Raw genomic sequence first — 19590 nt, forward strand, 5'->3', positions numbered from 1 at the left:
CAGAGCGAGATGAATAAATAAGGCCCCACAGGTAGAGCCTGCCCTGCGGGCTGTGGTTCTGGTTAATCAGAGCTTGCTCAAAGGGGACGGCAGTGAGTTATAAAAGGTACTTGATGGTACTCTTACTTTACAGCCGTCTCTTCAGGCACCTCCAGAGACAGAGTCAGAGTTCCTGATGTCAGCTCACAAAGCTCAGGACTCACACAGTGCAGACCCTCGGTCACCTGAAACACACACGCATCACCACACAGCATGAAATCTACTTTTTTTAAATTTAAGCTCTACAGCAGCTTAAATTTACTGTGGAGGTTATCTCACCCTGTCTGCCTCCCACGGCACTACCAGCAACCTCTGCCCAGGTTTGGGTTGCCATGGCTGCAGGGTGGGAGGAGGCGGCGTTGTGGTGGTGGGGACGGTGGTCGGTTGCGGCGGCTGAGTGGCGGCTGTGGTCGTGGAGGCGACCGGGGTGGCCAGCTCAGGAGCGGAGGGGGTGGCGGGGTCCCAGTCTGCGGCCGGCAGGTCCAGCAGGATCTCATCGCACCTCTCCCCCTCGTAGCCTTCGGCGCACTCGCAGGTGTAGGCCTGCTCCCCCTCCTCGCTGCCGTTGCGCTGGCTGCAGTTTCCATGGAGACAGGGGCTGCTGGCACAGGGGTCTGTGAAAAACTGAGATAATGGAGAAAATAAATAACCGGCAAAACATCAAGAGGAAGAAATAGAACGAAAAACACACACTTCTCATTGCTGTCCTTTTGCAACTGCCCGAGCACCTTTAGTTTTTTTCTTTTTTTGCCTCCACATAATTTTTTACATCCAAATCACAAAATGTCAACAGAGTAGTCAGCTTCTGTTTTAATGGGCTCTCGGAGTGGGCCCTTGAACGATGTGGAGGACAAGACATTTTATAAGTAGTCCAAGCTCGCACTCATCATTTCCCTTTCCCTCGGTGCTCAGCGTCTTCTTTTATTGCTCTCTGACTCAGCTTCCCTGTTTATATCCTCATCTCTGCTTTTACCTTTTATTAAATTTTGGACTCTTTGTTTCCAGCAAATTGTCGAGGGACGGCATTTCTTCCATCCCTTCTTATGCATATATAATTTTATCCTTCCACTCTCACAGCATGGACCCACTTACACTTTGTCCCAAAATACGGTTTCCCCCTCATCATGCAGCAAAGAGAAAAATGCACCCTGACAGCCTCCTTCATGCTGGTTTCCCCCATCAATAATTGATCATATTTGGAGAAAACACTGAGGCGTGGATGTTGAAGGTGAAAAGGGACAAAGCCGCATTTATGAAGCTCGCTGTCTCACACTGTGTTTGGCTTTCAGAGCCTTCTCTAATCCCGCTGCCTCTTTTTCTTTTTTAAAGCAATTTCCCTGCAACATCCTCAGGTATCTGTGACTCCAGCTGTCTAATATGAATGAATGTAGATGCAGTTTTATTAAAGGCAGCTGAAAACAGAAAGTCAGGGTGAACAGAGGCAGGGGAATGATGCTCACACCAAAAAAAAACCCCCAAAAACCCTCAGTGCATAAAGATGTGAGCATTAAGTATGTGTGAGAAGCAGCAGAACAACAAGGCATCATTAACAGTCCACTCTCTCGCAAGCAAGTCACAGCTCATTAGTGCTAATCTCTCTCAGGTTTTTACAAGCAATGCTTCTATCAAACTTTCCCTGCTCCGAAGCTCAGAGAGTCCCAGCAGTCCCAGCGAGCTGCTCAGCAGTGGTTGCACAGTCTGCTGCTCTTATCTGCACTCAGACGGCACCGGGGATTGAGTTTATCAACCTTTAGAGAACAGCAATGCTGCCTTATTGCAGGAAGCATTAGAGTCCGGCTCATGACCTTTTTTGTGTGTCACTCTTGATTTTTTTTCCCCCCCTCCATCCTAAATGTCTCCATCTAGGCTGCACGAAATGTGCTCAAGCACAGCACAACAGGACTAGACCCAATGAGGTAAAATCTGCATGACAAAAAAAATCCCTGTCGCTTTATTGTGAAGACTTTCCAAGGCTGAAAGTAGAGGTGATGCAATCCTGCGCTGCCTCGTCTTCTAGTATTCTAGTAGCATGAAGCACCTCGAGCTAAAGCCTCAGTATAGAGATAGTTATAGCAATGCTTCTCTGGCAGGTTGATCAAAGTGAACATTATTATCTTTATAAAGTTAAGTTCGTGTTTGAACTTTCTTTAAAAAAGTGGCCGGTTTATATGTTTGCCTACATTTGTACGACTGCGTTAGCGGCAGCAGAATTTATTCAATGTTTTTTTGATTGATAATAATCTACAGAAATATTGCAGTGAAGGCCTCCAGCTCCTCAGCTGTGGAGATTTGGTCATTTTTGTCTGAAGATTTCTGATGCTGAGTAGATCATCTGGAAAACAAAAGTTCCAAAACTGTACATTCACTTACAAAATGACAATATACTTGATTGGATGTTCTTAGTTTTTCAAAGAAGAGAAAGTAAACACACCTAGGATTCAGTACCTCGTAGAATCAATAACTTGCAGTTATCCTTTTCTGTATTACTGTATCCGTCTGTCACACCATTGTGCGGGAATTTTGGCCCATTTTTCTTCACAACATTGCTTCAGTTCATTAACTTTTTCCACAGCATTTCGATTGAGGTCTGGACTATTACAACACCTTGATTCTTTTGCTATTCTGCCATTTTGTTGTAGATTTGCTGCAGTGCTTGGGATTATTGTCCTATCGCATGACCCAATTTAAGCCAAGCTTTAGGTCAAGCAGAGGGATGGCCTTGCATTTGACTCTAGAATATTTTGGTATACAGAAGAGTTCATAGTAGTCTCAATTGCTGCAAGGATCTCAAAACAAGACCAAATCACCAAGCCTCCAACGCCGTGCTGAACAGTTGGTATGATGGTCTTTGGACTTCACCAGATGTGTCCCCGTGCATTATAACCAGACATCTCCAGTTTTATGTCATCTGTCCAAAGGATAGTCTTTCAGAAGTCTTGTGGTTCTTCAAATCCAATTTTGAAAATCTAAATCTAAACCTTTCCAAATAAGTTATACTGATTAAGTCTTTTTAAAATTGTGCTGTCAGAACTTTAACATTTAATTAGCTAATTGTGGCCTGTAGAGTCTGACATGTAGCTCTTGGGTTTTTGCAGTCTCTGAGCATTTCACAGTCTGTTGTTAGGGTGAATTTACCCAGATGTCCACTCCTGGGACATCTATGGCTTCCACATTGACAAATGATGTTTCTCATGGTAGAATGATGGACTTATAACCCTTCCCAGACTGTTAAAGGGAGGTAACAGTTGCTGCTTTGAGCATGTTGCTGATGCTTTTCCTTCTTAGCATTGTGTTTACACACACCTGAACGCTCCAGACCTGCACACCGCCAGAACATCTGCTTTCATGGAGGTGCTCACACTTGCTGATGATCATTTACTCAAGTGCATTTGAGCAGCAGCACCTGGCTGCTGCTTACACTCTTAATTCCTATGGAAGCTGTACAGGTGTAGAGCTTCAGTTGATTAATTCAATAAAAATGTCCTTAGTCTGTTTTTGTAACGTGTAAGTTAGCCTTGGAATAGATTCACAAGCATTTCAAACAGACCACCTATCTGCCTGATCAGATCTTTTACCAGGACAGGGGAGGTGTGTGCAGTAACTCTTATCACTTCAGTACGTAGATGCTGGTGACCCCGTGGGCACAGTTCTGCCCAGTATCACTCTTATCAGCTGCATTAACTGAAAACAGGTTTGCAGAATTATATCAGATTGATCATGATGTCCTGACATGCTTGGTGTATTAGCTATTCATGTTTTACATGTCTTCCTGCATCATTTTTCTGATTGTTCTGCTGCACCAGACCGCTCATATGCCTGGGGTCTGGCTAACCATGTGAATCAATTTCTTCTAAGCAGCTGATAATAACCCACATTAGCTCCTTTATCTATATCCCCACATGCTCCAACACAGTACAAAGAGATCCTCCGAGGCCAAATTAATTGCTTCTCAAGGTGCTGTGATCTATTTGCTAATTTGAGATAGCCGCCCTGAGGAGAAAAGATCAATACAGCTGGATGGAGGGAAACAACCACAATACTTAAGCACTGACAGCCACAATTTAACCTGGTGGAGGTGCTGGATGAGTCTGTTTTTAAAGACATGCCACACACACACATGAAGACACACTACGTTGCCAACATTTTTTACTCAGTCATCCAAATCACTGAGTTCACGTGTTTCAATCACGTTGATGGCCACAGGAATATAAAATCAGATGTCAGATGCGGTGGTATAAAACACACCACCAGTGGACTCTAGAGCTGTGGAGATGTGATGAATCACGCCTCTCCGTCTGGCAGTCTGACGGACGAGCCTGGGTATGGTGGTTGCCAGGAGAACAGTACTTGTCTGACTGCACTGTGCCAACTATAAGGTTTGGTGAAGGGGGGATTATGGTGAGGGGTTGTTTTTCTGGAGTTTGGCCTGGCCTCTTAGTTCCAGTAGAAGGAACTCTTAATGTTTCAGCATAACAAGACATTTTGGACGATTTCAGCTCCCAATTTTGTGGGAACAGTTTGGGGATGGTCCCTTCCTGTTCCAACGAGACTGCACACACCAGTGCACATAGCAAAGTCCATAAAAACATGGATGAGGGAGTTTGGTGTGGAAGAACTTGACTGGCCTGCACAGAGTCCTGACCTCAACCTGAACACCTTTGGGATGAATTAGAGTGGATACTGTGAGCCAGACCTTCTGATCCAACATTAATGTCTGACCTCATAAATGTGCTTCTGGAATAATGGTCAAAAATTCCCATAAACACACCGAACCTCGTGGAAAGCCTTCCAAGAAGAGTTGAAGCTGTTATGTCTGTATTAAGAATGGGCTGTCACTCAAGTTCATATGCGTGTGAACGCAGACGAGTGAATACTTTTGGAATGTAATACATGTTGTTCCAACTGTGGTGGGGGGACACATTTACATGTACATACATACATTATATATTTCTGAACATTATTGTTTAATTAGAGATTCAAAGAGGTGAAAGAAAGTAAAAGCATGAGGAAAGTGAGCAAAAGTTTTATTTAAAAGTAAGCATGTCACTGCTGTGATGCATCAGTATTTGCAGAAGCTGACACAAGTAGTTAACTAAACCTGGGAAGTATGCACGGTCTGTCTGCATGCTTTACAGTGGCAGTTTATCTGTGTATCGCCATAACTTAACATGATAATTAACAGAGGTGTGACGAGGGAGTGTTACATTGCTAACGGCTTCTTCTGACACCCTGACAAGGAAGCAAACGTTGATGCTGCGATGACTTGACGAGCTGCGTCAGTGAGCTGTAGCTGTTAGGAAGACATGAAACTGCATGTTTGTTAAAGCCGGTGTCTATATTCATTGTGCTCTTTATTGGCTTTGTGTGGGCTGTGAAACATCCTCAGGAAGTAACATTTGGTAACTCTCAGTGTAAAGAATGTAGAAGTCAGCGTAGTGTATATTGACAATATTGATGCTACTTGCCATGAAAAATGAACTGTAAAGGCTGTGAAATGGGTTCTCGAACATTTCGGGTCTTTTAAGAAGCTCAGAGTGAACGGCAGAAGTGCACTTGAGCAAGAAGTTGCACTATATGAAGCTACTGTACCTTCTGACCTCAGAGAGTATGAAAAGACTCAACACAGATTAATAAATGTTCCAAAGCTTTTGTTATTTCGCTCTAACCAGGGGGCCGAGTTGAGTCGCTGAGTTGTTATGCAGCTTGCTGTGTTTGAGGGCAATGGGTGTTATTTGAAAAGGTGATGCAATAAGGAAGAATCAAGCATAATAACTCAACAGCTACTCTATTACAAGTGATGCTGCAAAGTGGTTTTGGACGAAAAGTGCAAAGCTTTCAGGATTTCAACAAATTATTTTGTGCAATAACCGAGTAGTACGTAATCCTTCAAGTCAGTGTAGCAACATAGAGGCTGAACTGAACATTGTGTTACAAACTGGTTTCTTGAACGTGACCGTGACTGCAGTGTACTCAAATGACCTCCACGGTCACCATCTTTAGGATGTGGTGGAAGGTGAAGCAGGTGTGATGTTATCATGTCAGCATTGACCAAAGTTTCCAGCACCTTTTTGAATCTATGGCACAAAAAAATGAAGGCAGCTCTGAAGATAAAAGGGGGATCCAACCTGGTACTAGCAAGGTGTACCTAATAAAGTGTCTGACGAGTTTATAATGTGAAGCAGAATTTTAGTAGACTATTAATCTCATTCAGGTTTGAGGGGAATATTTGTGCTACCTCGTGGTTTTAATCACTCTTTTCAAGGGTTTAAGTTCAAAAATGTAATCTAACTAAACAGAGTTCAACAAGTTAATGTGAGCCTCGAATCATAATGCCAACAACTGACCGAGTGCTCCATTTCACCATTATTATCGGCCACTTGTTGTTTAAGTGCGACTCATTCGAGTGGCTGGTGATGACAATACTGCAGGGGTTCACTTTAAGGGTTCACTTTGTTCCGCGAATCACACCGAAAAGGACGACTGAAACACGTACGTGAAGAATATTATCAACCAACAGAGCAAGTGAATCACTTATCACAAAAAGGAAATAATAAGTTTCATTTATGTAGACTTCCGTACCTTATTTGTAATGTAAGATAGTAACACAGAAGTGCCTCAGTGCTGCGCCAGTTAGATAGATAGATAGATAGATAGATAGATAGATAGATAGATAGATAGATAGATAGATAAAAATTGATGCACCTGAACTAGATCCATCTTCTTTCTGAGAAAGAAGCGTTATTTGTCGAGCATTTGCTGTTAGCTGAATTTAAGGCTACAGAGAGAAAACTAGAGTGTCTTTGGCTCTCGCTCGCTCTCTCTGCATTGTGTAATCTCAGAGGATCAGTACAAATATCAGGGAATATGAGGCTGAGGAGAAAATACAACCCTGCAACATTCAGGCCGTGTACTTAGCACCGCAAACGCAGACAGAGCTTTTACGGCACTATACGCTGCAGACGGACAGCTGTGAAACACACGGCATCACCGCAGTTTGGGGAATTAAAACCAGAGCTTTGTGACTGCAACAGCCAACAAACAGTTTGTAATTATATAATCAATCACACAGCAATTAGCTGGATGAACCAAATTAAACTTTCATGTAGCCAGCAGTCATTTTTATATGAAATGTGCGGTGCATAATGAGCACCCGCAAGTCAGCTAAAACAAAATATTTAATTCATGATAGTGACAAAATAATACTTGGAAATCATCCCTCAATGGACCCATTTCTCCCTGCGGTACTTTCTGAAGTCTTCTCTTCTGAGGTTTGGGCCAAAAGTGTTTTTCAATGTATGCAGTACACACGGCACAAAAAAGGCCGAAATCCATGAAGCCGATACACGCTGAATCGGCCTAATCAAGTGAAAAATTCACTTCACATGACTCTTCTGGCTTGGATGCTTTGGATCCGCTGTCCAGACAGAAAGCCTCGAAATGTCTTCTTCGGTGAACTCCTGCTTTATGAGCCAAGTGACTGAGGGAATACAGCTGAGAAGCAAAAACAGACCAAATGAGGCATAAAATAAAATAAGCAAACCGAGAAACGAGGGAGCAGGAAAGCAGTTCAGACAAATATGTTATGAAGACACAGGACTTCTTGAGCCCATACTGAATACCTCTCAGGATAATGGCTTGGACACAAGAAGGAGCTTTGTTTTTGTCTTCTAATAAAAGATAGACGAGAAAGAACAAACCTCCTAATCAGAATATACGAAAAGGAAGCATGTGGGGTCTTGCAGACAATTCAAATGTTTAAGCTCGGTTTGAGTCTTTTTAGTTATTTCTCTCATGACGCAAAACTGCGTTAAATTCTCCTGTCCTTGGCAGAAAAGTGGTGATTTTTATTTTAACAGGCCACGTTAGCAAGAGGATCAACATCTCTGGAAGAGAGTCTAATCACTCACCCATTTTGTAACACAATAAACTGATGGAAATGCTGCAGAGAAACTGTCGAAAAAGTGAAAAACTCGATGAGTCACAGCTACACTGTATATTTTAGGATCTGGGCCTTTAGCTGGTGTTAATTTCTAATCCTGTGAATAACATGTTTGCCTTGTTTTTAAGTCTATATTTGGTAAAAACTTGAAAAGAAATATAAAAATGGTGCCGTGATGTTTGCTAAATAAACTCTGCTGGTGATATGAAGGCAATGTGAGGCTAGATATCCATGAAACAAGCACACTGTGGTAAAATGCTAATATGACTAAGCACAGTAAATCCTCTGCTTTACTTTAAAAGCTAAAGAGGAAGATAAAATGTTCTAGTTGTATGAAAATCTAGTCTCACTGTGTGAAATCACAAAGCAAAATATCTCTGATAAAGAGACTGAATGATGAAGATGAAAAGGCTTAAACTAGACACGTGTTTTGTAGAGTTGTAAAGACAGAATCCAGCTTAAGTTTAAGATTAAGAGTTTGACTCAGGTGCCTGTAATTGTAATTCCTGCTGAATTTTAACAATGCAAACTGATGCCTCAGTCACACATGCCTAGAAACTGGTTGCTAAGGACTTGACAATATCTTGCAGCTAAGAAAAATTTGTATTCCCTGACTGGTTAGCTGGTGATTGTTGGACATAACTGCATGAAATCAACTGCAAACAACCGGGTGCTGCACCAAAACCCCCACTGTGATTGCTTTGGTTACTAGTGCATTGCCAGAGCTGGCTGTAGTTTGCATGGCAGACACAGACTTGTTTTTCAAGTACTCGTCAGCGAACTCCCCAACACTCATGAAACTTGAAAAGATTTAATAACGTTTGCTATCAAAGTAAAGGTTTTGCCTTACCAACATGTTTCAGAAGCGCAACTTTCCCCTCACCACACTCCCTGCCGGTGACTGATGCCCTCAGGGGTCGGTGCGTTGGTGGTTCTTGGTGTCCGGGGCTGGGCGCTCAGGTATGTACCAGCTCACTCCCGGTGACTACTTGGCGGGGCCTGGCGCCTGCTGCTCGGTCAGGCCTCTTCCGGGGCGCGGGGGGCCCTCGGGCCTCCGGCCTCTGTGCCTGCGGCTCGGTTCACTCTGGCACAGCTGGCTGCCGGCAGAGCCGGCGGGCACGCCGGTGCAGCCCCCTCTAGCTTCTGCCCGGTGGCTACTGGGTGACCCCTCATCTGGGGATCCTCAGCCCTTCCCATGAAGGTGGCACGGATGCCCCTCCGGTGGTCCTCCTTGGGCTCTTGCACTCTGGGGCCTCTGGATGTCTGGGGCCTGGATCTCCTCCATGCCTGCTTCATGCCCTGGGGGACGGGGCTATGGCTCTCTACATCCTCTAGCAGACCATTACATGGGGAAACCATTTGAATACAAGCGCGCCGATCCACACAGGTGTGCACACGGGTGTTCACTGTTCGTAGACTTAAATCACACCTTTCTTGGCTGCTACTTCAAAGCACATTGTGCGCTGTCTGTCCTGCGTGCTGCACAACAACATTCAATATTTAGTATTTACTGCTGTTTACACTTAGCTAGATTAATGCGATGGTGTTGTGTGTTGCATTGTTTTTTATTTTTTTTTGCTTGTTTTCTATTCTTTTTCTCTCAACAGGTGATCCCGGAGATGTTTTTTCTTCCCCCCTTTCTCACTGTCCCTCTCCCCTTCTGTTTTTCTTTTCCTTCCTCTTTCTTTCTCCCTTTCCTATCCCTCACTCATGTCTGTCCCGTCTGTCCCGTCTGTAACAACTGAAAATAAAATAAATAATAAAAACAAAGGTCGATCAAATGGACCAATACGGCAATGCCATGATGATCCATTTGGCAAAATAAATCCATTGGGTAAGAAACAGAAAAAAAAAAAAAAAAAAAAAAAAAAAGAAGCGCAACTTTAACTTTGAAGGTGAACGTTCTCTGTTTCCTGTTTGCATCACACTTTTCAGTTTCACTACCACCTGGGGAGCAGTTGTATGCAGACAAGTTGGGGTCCTCCATGCAAACTATGGGAAACCGTGAAAACCTGTTAGCAACCAAAACAATCTGGTTGTTAAGTGATGACGTATGAACCTTGCTTCTGGATCCAAACTACTCTGCGTTTATTAAGGCTGTTGTGTTTTTAACATGTTTTAATGCTTTGTATATTGTTCTATTTAATCTGAACAAGCCCCTAAAAAAGTCAGTGTCGCTGTCGGCCTCTCTGGGCTTTTATTACCACTATTCGGCAGCACGTTTTAAAGCTCAGTTTTTAAAACCTTGCAATGTAACCACAGCCCAGCCCATGCAGCAATATATTAATGACTAACCTCGTATTGTGGATGGATTATCTCAGTTGTTCTCCTGACTTAAGTTTGGTCCGTTTATAGCATCCTGCCATGCGATTACATTTGTCCCTAACCATTGGGAAACCTCACTTTAACTTTTATCGAGTGGAAATAAGTTAGCGTTCATCCTCCAGCCTCACTTTGCTAATGTGTTTATATTATGCTAACCATAGCTGTGTAGCTAGCCACCACGAAACACTTTGATACACCAGCTAGCCCAACTTCAGTAACCCTACAAATGTTACTACTGTTTAGTTTTCTGTCTTCATTTATGTCCAGTGTTGGGACTAACGCGTTATTAAGTAACGCGTTACAGTAACTACGTTATTATTGTGGTAACGAGCACGGTAACTAGTTATTATGCCAAAATCAGGAACGCGTTAGTCGTTACTGGGATTTAGATACGGTCGTTACTCGTTACTTCGTGTGGTGGCTATCGCGGAGCTTCCACAGATTCTGTAACATTAGCAAGTGGTGGAGGCAGCAGGTGGATGAGGGAAAGGGGACGCAGAAGGAAAAGAGACCCGAGGCGGCCGCCGGTCCAAGTGTGAACTGAACTTCAGGTAAGAAGTTATGAGCTGCAGTCTATCTGGGTCAGATATAAACCAAGTTTAGGTGGAGTTTATTTTCGTTATTCTGACTTTTTCCGTACTGCGTACTAGCTAGCATGACGGAGTTTCTATACAGCTGGGTGGGTGCTATGAAGTTAATGATGTTGAACTTTATTTTGTTCATAAGTTATTAGAGTTGCCAACCGTCCCGTCTGGTATTCAGAGAAAATATTACGCGTTTCTTATTGAGGTGAAAAGGAACACTTTGTCCCGTAATTCAGCTACAATGAAAAAGACACAAAGCTGGAGTTATTCTGTGTCTTTGCTGCACAGCTGCCTCTTCTTCTTTCATTCTCCCCCCTCTCTCTCCTGTTTCTACTTCAATCATGAAAACTGATCAAAGATCAGCTGATCGGCTCTCTTGTTTGTTTATCGCCCACTTTGCGCCAGAAAGAGGAAACCAGCCGATGTCGCGCTAAACAACAGCAGCACGTTTAAGCTTGATCAGCTGTTGTTAGAATTTATTTAATATTAATTTCTAGTATCAGCTGATGTTTGCTGGAGCCACAGCTGCAAAAAAGCTGCTGGTCATGATATCGGTTTGGTTATCTGGTGAGAAGGAAACATGAAGATGAAACCAGGAGATGTCCTTACTGAATCATCAGAGCTGAACAGGTGATGGAGAAACAGGTTTACCTTTTAGGTGACATGAATGAGTTGAAGGGAAGTTATGAACTGTTTCTGAGAGACAGATAACCCCAGGATCCTTTTCTAAGTAGCTGACAGCTGGTAACTGTGCAGGGGCGGGTCTAGCAAAGGTTTGCCAGGGGGGCCAGGTAGGGCATTAACAGGGAGAGGGGGGCACAAGGAAATACTTTTCTTTCTTATTCTCATTTAAAATGTCTAGCTTTTAAAAAATAATTATCTGAATCTTACAACAAACGATTGATAGATTGGTGCATATATACCATCAAAACAGTGAACATCACTGTCACAACAGCGTTTGTTTTCATTCAAAGGCTTTATGATTTTTCCTATAATGGCGGGCCAGTCTCAAGTCAAAATGCCCGGGCCAATTTTCTGTCCCAGTCCAGCCCTGTATGCAGCTCATCTGCAGTCTGGTGTTGCCTACATCTTCCTATTCAGAAGGCAGAATTTCCGAGTTATGAGTACAATCAAAGCACCACGACTGCAGTTTTTGTGTTGGATGTAAAAAGCGCACATGACGCTGTGACGTAGGCTAGAATCATGGCGGCGGTCAACGACGGTCCAGGCGTGGGATTTCTCTCGTGGAAATATGCACATTATCTTTTCCTTTCTATTGGTAGGTGGCACAGTGCACTTGTGGCAAGTAAGCAAGCTAGAAGACTGGCAAAGTTATGGAAGCAACACATTAACAAGAGAATTCTGAGTAAAACCAAAGTTACTTTCCCTAGTAACTAGTTACTTTGAAAGTAACGAGTAACTTGAAGTAACTGAGTTACTTTTGATAGAAGTAACTAGTAATGTAACTAAGTTACTATTTTAAAGTAACTTGCCCAACACTGTTTATGTCTGCTATTATAACTGATAGCAAAGCTGTACGTTTTGAATTTTCAGAAATCCCTCAGTCAGTCAGCTATATCATCTTTAGATGGAAACTAGTGAGCTAACTCTCTGCTAACTTTTAACTCCGTTAAACTTCACAAATTATGTTTTCATGGATTCCTGAATGTTAAACTTAATTGTTACACCTGGTAGAGCAGCCACATTGATCATTTTATTAAAGATGAAAGAACTTAGTTTGTAACTCGCAGTGATGCCGCAGTGTTTGTTTGAGTTTGGGAACTGAAGCAGAGTTTGGACCCATAAACGGCTAATGACATCAGACTTAGAGACCGGATTGTAAGGAGATTTTCAGTGCAGTACCTTACACCTCTGCACGACCAGGTTCACTTATCAACACCAAGCAACCTCCAGCAACCCCTCACCCTCAAAGAGCGTGTACTTTTTTCCCTACCAACCTAAGGCTACGTCCACATGTTTTCACACATTGTTTTCTCTCCGTTTTGGCCTTTTGTCCACACTGAGACGGCGTTTTCACCCATGGAAAACACAGCGTTTTGAAAAAGCTCTCGAAAATGCACACATTTGAAAACGGTGCTTTTGCGTCGCAGTGTGGACAGCGAAACGGAGACTTTTCTAAAACGATGACGCATGTTAGTCATGTGATGCAGTCATGTGACCAATTAAACTAAGATAGCGGAGGGCATTACACAGCAGTTGTTTTGTTTGCTCTCAATTTCGACACACCTATTAAAGATTAATATCAGTATGTACATAGAGATTTGCACATTACATACTTCGTGTTAAATGATGTAATGTGTCAGTTTTCTCCGAGGATTCAGTTCTTCAGTTTTACACTGTCACAAATTCAAATATGAGAGTAAATCATTTCCTTTAAGACTACCTCACTGTTTAACATAACAATGTTCACCTCACATTATGCCATGCTGGCATGCCAAACAAATTGGATTCTTCCCGCAGTTCATAAACTGATCAGGTCAGGTGAAACCCCAGCTATCTCCTCTTCATTGTCAGTGTTAGTCTTTAATAAGTGTGTCTTTGTATATAAGTCATGTTATGCACTGACAAGCTGTCAAGTGTCCGGCACTGCTCTGTCTGACTAGAGTAAGAGGATACCGAAAAGTTGACGAGTGAGATTATTTTTCGGAAGAAATGACAAATTTATTCGCCACTTTTCCAAATGAAAAAGTAATCACTCCGCCACCCTTGTCCCGCCCTGTCAACAATATCAATTTAACAATATTCAAAGACGCTGTAATGCGCTGTTTTGAGCTTCTGCCTTAGGAGTTCAGCGATTTCCTGTCAGTATTCCAGGCAGACTTTATTGCTGTTATGATTTATTACACCCATCAGTCAGAAAACCACCCAGCATGAAACCCCCTCATGATCCAGCCTCATCACTTCTGCTGTCAGCACAGACACTTTTCAGATTCACACCTGGAGACTTTTTCCCCTTCCTGCGACAGTCTTGAACAGAGGAGGGGGCGGGGGGTGACTGGTCGGATGTTTCCATACTAGAAAAAGAAGACCTGCAGCGCCAAAGAAAAGATATCAGTGACCTAATTCAGGAACTTTGTGTTGGCTTAAAAAACAACAACAACATGAATCAAATTATCGTCTGGGAAGAGAACGAGAGCTTAGCTGCAAATGAAGGCTGTTCATCTGCTCCCAAACACAGCCTAATCAATACCCATATGTGCTTCTTGCAGTCCGTGTGAGCTTCAGAGCTCCAGCGGTAAAAACCTTCAGCTCCAGCACCTTCCTCTCTTTGGTCAGAAAGAGTATTCATCTTCATTTGCATGCACTTCCAAGAGGGTGCTGTGTTTGCCTGCTTGTTCCGACAAGCTTTTATCTCTTGAGCCATTTTAGCTATGAAGTTAAACTGAAATTAAAAATGTCAGCTGTCAGCTCTGCTATCTGTGGGATGATTGAAGAGCCTCAGACAGAGCTAAAGCAGGAACAGGTGGTGATCTCACTGACACCATGGGCAGCTTCAGCTTTTACTGTATGAGAGAAGTTAAAGGTACAGTAATATATGAGATACACATATGTCAGAGGTATGTCATCTATTTTTTCCACAATTCAGCACACCTGGTAGTTACTAATATTGCAGATTACGTACAGTCCTGTGAAAAACAGGATTCGTTAGCTTTGACATGATTGTTTTCTGTGTCAGTCTAATATCAATGTGTCTGTCTGTCCTGTGCAACATTGCTTCAGTGCATTGAGGTTTGCAGGTATTTGTTTATGCAGAGCTCTCTCAGGGTCCTGCCAAACCACTTTAGTTGAGTTGAGGTCTAAACATTGACCGGGCCATAGCAGCACCTTGATTCTTCCTGCTGTGCTGGAGATCATTGTCCTGTTGCATGACTGAGTTTGGACCAAGCTTTAGCTGCCAGACAGATGGCCTGAGATTTGACTCCAGAATACTTCAGTACACCACCATGCATGACAGCTGGTATGTTCTCCAAATGTAGTGGTGTGTGTTAAGCCCAAACATCTCCACTTTAGTATCATCCGTCTAAAGGTTAGTGATCCAGAAGTATTTCTGTGCTTTGTTCAGGTAAAACTTTGTGAACTTAAGCTGTGCAATCAAGTGTCCCAATTTCTGATGCCTTTCTTCTTGTGTGTTAACACTCATCTGAATTCTCAGAACCTGCAAACTACCAAAACCTCTGTTTTTACAGAGGTGCACACAATTATTGATGATCAGGTGCTTAGCATCACCTGGCTGCTACTGGCTCTCTTAATTACTATGAAAGCAGTAAGATGTAGTTTGTTTTTAGGGAAAGCGGTTCTTAGAATGGCTGTCATAACAATTTAATAAGATGATGATATGTCAGAGTTGTTTACAGCTTGTGTCACTGTCCTCGGGTGTTTCAAAACCATTATTTTATGGTTCATTTTGAGGTGGATAACTGTACAGCACAAAACTCTACAAAATTCATTCTCTGTAGCTCTGCTTTTGTCTCCACCTGTTGCTTCTGTTTCCACTGTGCCTGACAAAGGAGATGAATGTGTATGAATTGTAAAGCTCCGCCCACATATGAGGTGATCCACTCTTCATCTATCGCAGTTAGATGCAGTCAGACCCTGTAATCCTGAATCATTCACTTCCACTGTTAATGTCTTCACCCCTGGCATCAAAGTCAGGGGTGCATCCAGAGGGAGGGCACTGGGTGGCAAAAGCCCCTCCCAAAATGTGATTTCCCTATCACATATGTAACCCTTAAGTAAAGATTCCTCAAGTAAATCATTTCAGTCATACAATGCAAAACAATTTTTGAATTTTTACTTTGTTATATTTATTTATGTTTTTGTTTGTTTATTTATTTGTTTACCAGTTCATTCAGTACAGTACATTCAGAAGTTTGCAGACGACACAGCCATCATGGGGTGTATCTGGGATGACCAGGAAGAGGAGTACAGAAGTCTGGTGAGGAACTTTGTCGCATGGAGTCACACAAACCACCTGCAACTCAACACCTCAAAGACTAAGGAACTGGTTGTGGACTTTGGGAGGTCCAGAGCAGGTCCACTGCCGGTTCAGATAGAGGGGGAGGAGGTGGAGGTGGCCAACAAGTACAAGTACCTCGGGCTGTGGGTGGACAATAAACTGGACTGGTCATGCAACACTCAGCACCTGTACAAAAAAGCCCAAAGCCGACTGTACTTCCTCAGGAGGCTGAGGTCTTTTAACATCTGCAGGAAGCTCCTGAGGATGTTTTACCAGTCGGTGGTTGCTGGAGTACTTTTCTATGCTGTGGTGTGCTGGGGGAGCAGCACAGCAAAGAAGGACTCATCCAGGCTGGAGAAACTGATCAGGAAGGCTAGCTCTGTGGTCGGCATGAAGCTGGACACTCTGGTGACAGTGGCAGAGAAAAGGACACTAAAGAAACTGCTGGACATTATGGACGATGCTGGGCATCCTCTGCACACGGCCATAAACAACCAGAGGAGTCTGTTCAGTGACAGGTTGCTTCTCCCAAAGACAAGAACCAACAGACTTAAAAACTCCTTTGTCCCACACGCCATCAAACTGTTTAACTCCTCTCTGGAGGGGAGAGGGAGGGGAAACAGGAGGACAAAGGAGGGGGGAACAACTAAGCTGTAGTGCCTCTTCTCTTCACTGTGCAATACCTTTTGTGCAATACTTTTTGTTAATAATCAGCAGTGCAATAGACTCCATACTTGAAATGTGCAATTCACTTGTATTTTTATTTTTATTTTTATTTTTATTCCTATTTATTCTATTTATCCCCTTTGTATATTTTATCTATATATGTCTTTGTATTTATATATGTGTGTATATATATATATATATATATATATATATATATATATATATAATATTCTTAACTTTGTAACTTCTGTCGGTGCTGTGCTTTTTGGAAAAACAAATTTCCCAGAGGAACCTACCCGAGGGATTAATAAAGTTTTTTTATCTATCTATCAGTAGCTTCCTTACTGCTATTTAGGACTGGACTCTCACTTTGCAGCGGAAACAGCACCTGTCTCCATATATTTCTCTCAAGGACCAATGAAATTTGAACTCAACGATAAAGAGAAAGATTTTGACATGTGAAATAAACTGTTTCTGTCCAGCAGAAACGGTCTTAGTGGTTTCAGTATTCAGTTTAAAGTTGTAGATTTTATAATCATATGAGGCACTGTTCATATGAGAATATTGATTACAGGCAGGAGATAAAGTGGGATTTGGCAGGTGGGAGGACAATAAGATCAGGTGTAATGCTGCAGTGTGAGGAAAAGAGCTATTTAACACCATATTTCACACAAATATAATCCAGTAACCAGTTAAATATGGATCCAATACCTAGATACCGCAGCCACAGCTGTATCGATATCACTCCGTGAACGCATCAAAGGGATGAGAAGGAAAAAAGGAAAGAAAGGAAGAAAAAGGGGAGGTAAACTGGATGTTACCGGACTGCGAGATGGCATTATTTTCCTATTAGGTATGAATCAAAAACCTAATATGGCGTCACTGGAAGCAACGGCAGGATCAACAGTAATATATCAGATTTAACTGCTGATTAATCGAAGGGCAGGAACGTCTTTCCGGCCCACATTAACCCCTGATCATAGCTGCTGTACACTTAGGTCATCGGCCCCGTGTGATGACGAGATCAAAATCCATTAGGGGACACAATCATGTTACAAACAAACATCCTGTACAGCCTCCGAAAAAAAAACCAAACAATATTACTATTCACAGTAAAGCCTGGGGGAGTGTAGCACAAGAAAGATAAATTACACTCATTCACTCACAGCTGTTTGTTGATACCACTAAAGCCCTTCAGTGCTCAAAATAGACATTACTCCATCTATGGGAGGCATTCAAGGGCCTGAAACTGATTTTTTTCTTGTTTTATATTCTGGCTATATCTGTGTATATCAGGCTGAGCCATGTGATGCATCTTAATTAGCACGCTTATTGATGAAGTGCCATCTCTAACAGGAGGAGAGAAACATGCATGGACGCAATGGATGTTCACTGAGTAAAAAAAACCCCAAAAAAATGGCACCCTGGATTGTGCAGTCCTCAATAGCACAATAGGCTCACAGTTTCTAAAATCATATCTGCCATAAAAACCACGTGCAACTATCTGCACTTTATACTTACCTAAGCTGATGTCCGGAGACGCAGGACACAGCCCACGTTGTGTTTTAGTGAGCGGGCTTTTTAATGTTGTCTATTTCTGCACATCAAAGCGCCTTCCATCCTTCCCCTCTCCGTCAAACTTCCCCCATCACTTCCTGGCCACCGTGGCTTCAAAGAGCAATCCTTCTTTCAAAATCTGAATCTATGAGGCCTACACAAACATGGCCGAGCACCTTGATAAATTTCAATCTCGCCTTGATGCATAACTAGATGTAAATGCAGAGGAAAGATGAGAAGGAGGAAATGCTAATGAGGTGAAACTGCCATCAACGCCCATAAATTTCCATTTCCATCACACTTTGTCTCTCTTCTATCTCTACACATCTTTGCTTGTCATATTTTCTGGTGTGTTTTTTTTCCCCCTCTCTGAAATGTGTCACTCAAAAAGCAGCCCACAGCAGGACGACGCTTACTTTACTCCACCAGGCTCCCTATGCAAATGACATTAAATAACCTGCCATGATTGCCCGACATCATCCCTCAAAAGACAATTACCACTCAACTTTCCCAAAAGCCAAAACAGACAGAGTGATAGAGAGGGATTGATGCAAGAAAATGAGACCGAGAAGAGGAGGAGGAGGAGAGGAGTAAGGAGAATACTAAGTGGAAAGAGAATGATTTAAGAGAGGAGGTGCTGCATGGCTCTATTTATACCTATCCAAGTAGAGCCGGGGCTGCAGGGGATTCAGACGTTTCTCCTTGAGGACACAGTTGTCTGTCTTCTTATGCTACCAGACAGGAACTAAAATGGATCAGGAGCTCTCGGGCTCATTGTGAAATGATCCGAAACATCTCTTGCTGCAGATGCACTGACGGCGTTTTGTTGTTTGGTGTTACGTCTCCCATATGCAGCTTTTTCACATTACAGCGACAATCTGTCTGCTTGATAGATAAGGTCTCCGGTGAGGACACTTCGCAACGCAACAGTTGTAGTGGATGAGCTGAGACTTTAATATGAGCCCCGCGTCAGTGTTGAGACGGCACTGTTTTAAGCCACAACCAGAGCAGACGGTCTAGAAATAGTTCCTCTGTGAAAGACAGAATAAAAATGTTTTCATTTGGAGATTTCGTCTAAAAGCGAAAGCTAAATCAGTCTTGCAGTGATTTTTATTTTAGGCATCTGGAAGCACATGCAGCTGTGTGTTCATGTAAACCTAGCAGCGACCGAGGATCGAGGACACGGGGTTGGGTCATGCTCAAACAGAACTAAATCGAGTGCAGGGGGAGGATGTCGGCAGAGAGAGAAAAGGCGAGCATCGCTGAGAGTGAGAGAGAGCTGAGACGTGATAATCATTTAATCTGACACTGTCTCAGAGAAAGAGTTCGCAGTGTTTGTTCAAATAAGAAAGAAGAGTGAGAAAGGAGGCAGAAGTCTGAGCCTCGGCCTGAACGTTGGGTTATCTTTTTCAGAAAGGTTAAAGAATAAGCGGTTGTGACGCTCCTCCCGATGTCTGATCCAACGCCGGCCCTTTTACCACATCCGCCTTTTCCAAACTTAT

At 42.9% G+C, this 19590-nt stretch overlaps 1 protein-coding gene across 6 annotated transcripts in view; it reads right to left on the reverse strand.

The window, feature by feature from the left end:
- The window catches only part of dner (delta/notch-like EGF repeat containing), a 79811-nt gene that overhangs the window by 37798 nt on the left and 22423 nt on the right, over positions 1-19590 (reverse strand). For all 6 annotated transcript variants that reach the window (XR_014868793.1, XR_014868792.1, XR_014868791.1 and 3 more), the window contains exons 2-3: positions 319-663; positions 127-224 (exon numbers count right to left, since the gene is read on the reverse strand). Coding sequence is in view for 3 of the 6 variants with exons in the window: in XM_085131250.1 (XP_084987376.1) it covers positions 127-224; positions 319-663 (443 nt within the window). In the remaining 3 variants the exon portion in view is untranslated. The remainder of the gene's footprint in view (positions 1-126; positions 225-318; positions 664-19590) is intronic.

This window comes from Neolamprologus multifasciatus, chromosome 14 (assembly GCF_963576455.1).
Source record: "Neolamprologus multifasciatus chromosome 14, fNeoMul1.2, whole genome shotgun sequence".
NCBI classification, from domain to species: Eukaryota; Metazoa; Chordata; class Actinopteri; order Cichliformes; family Cichlidae; genus Neolamprologus; species Neolamprologus multifasciatus.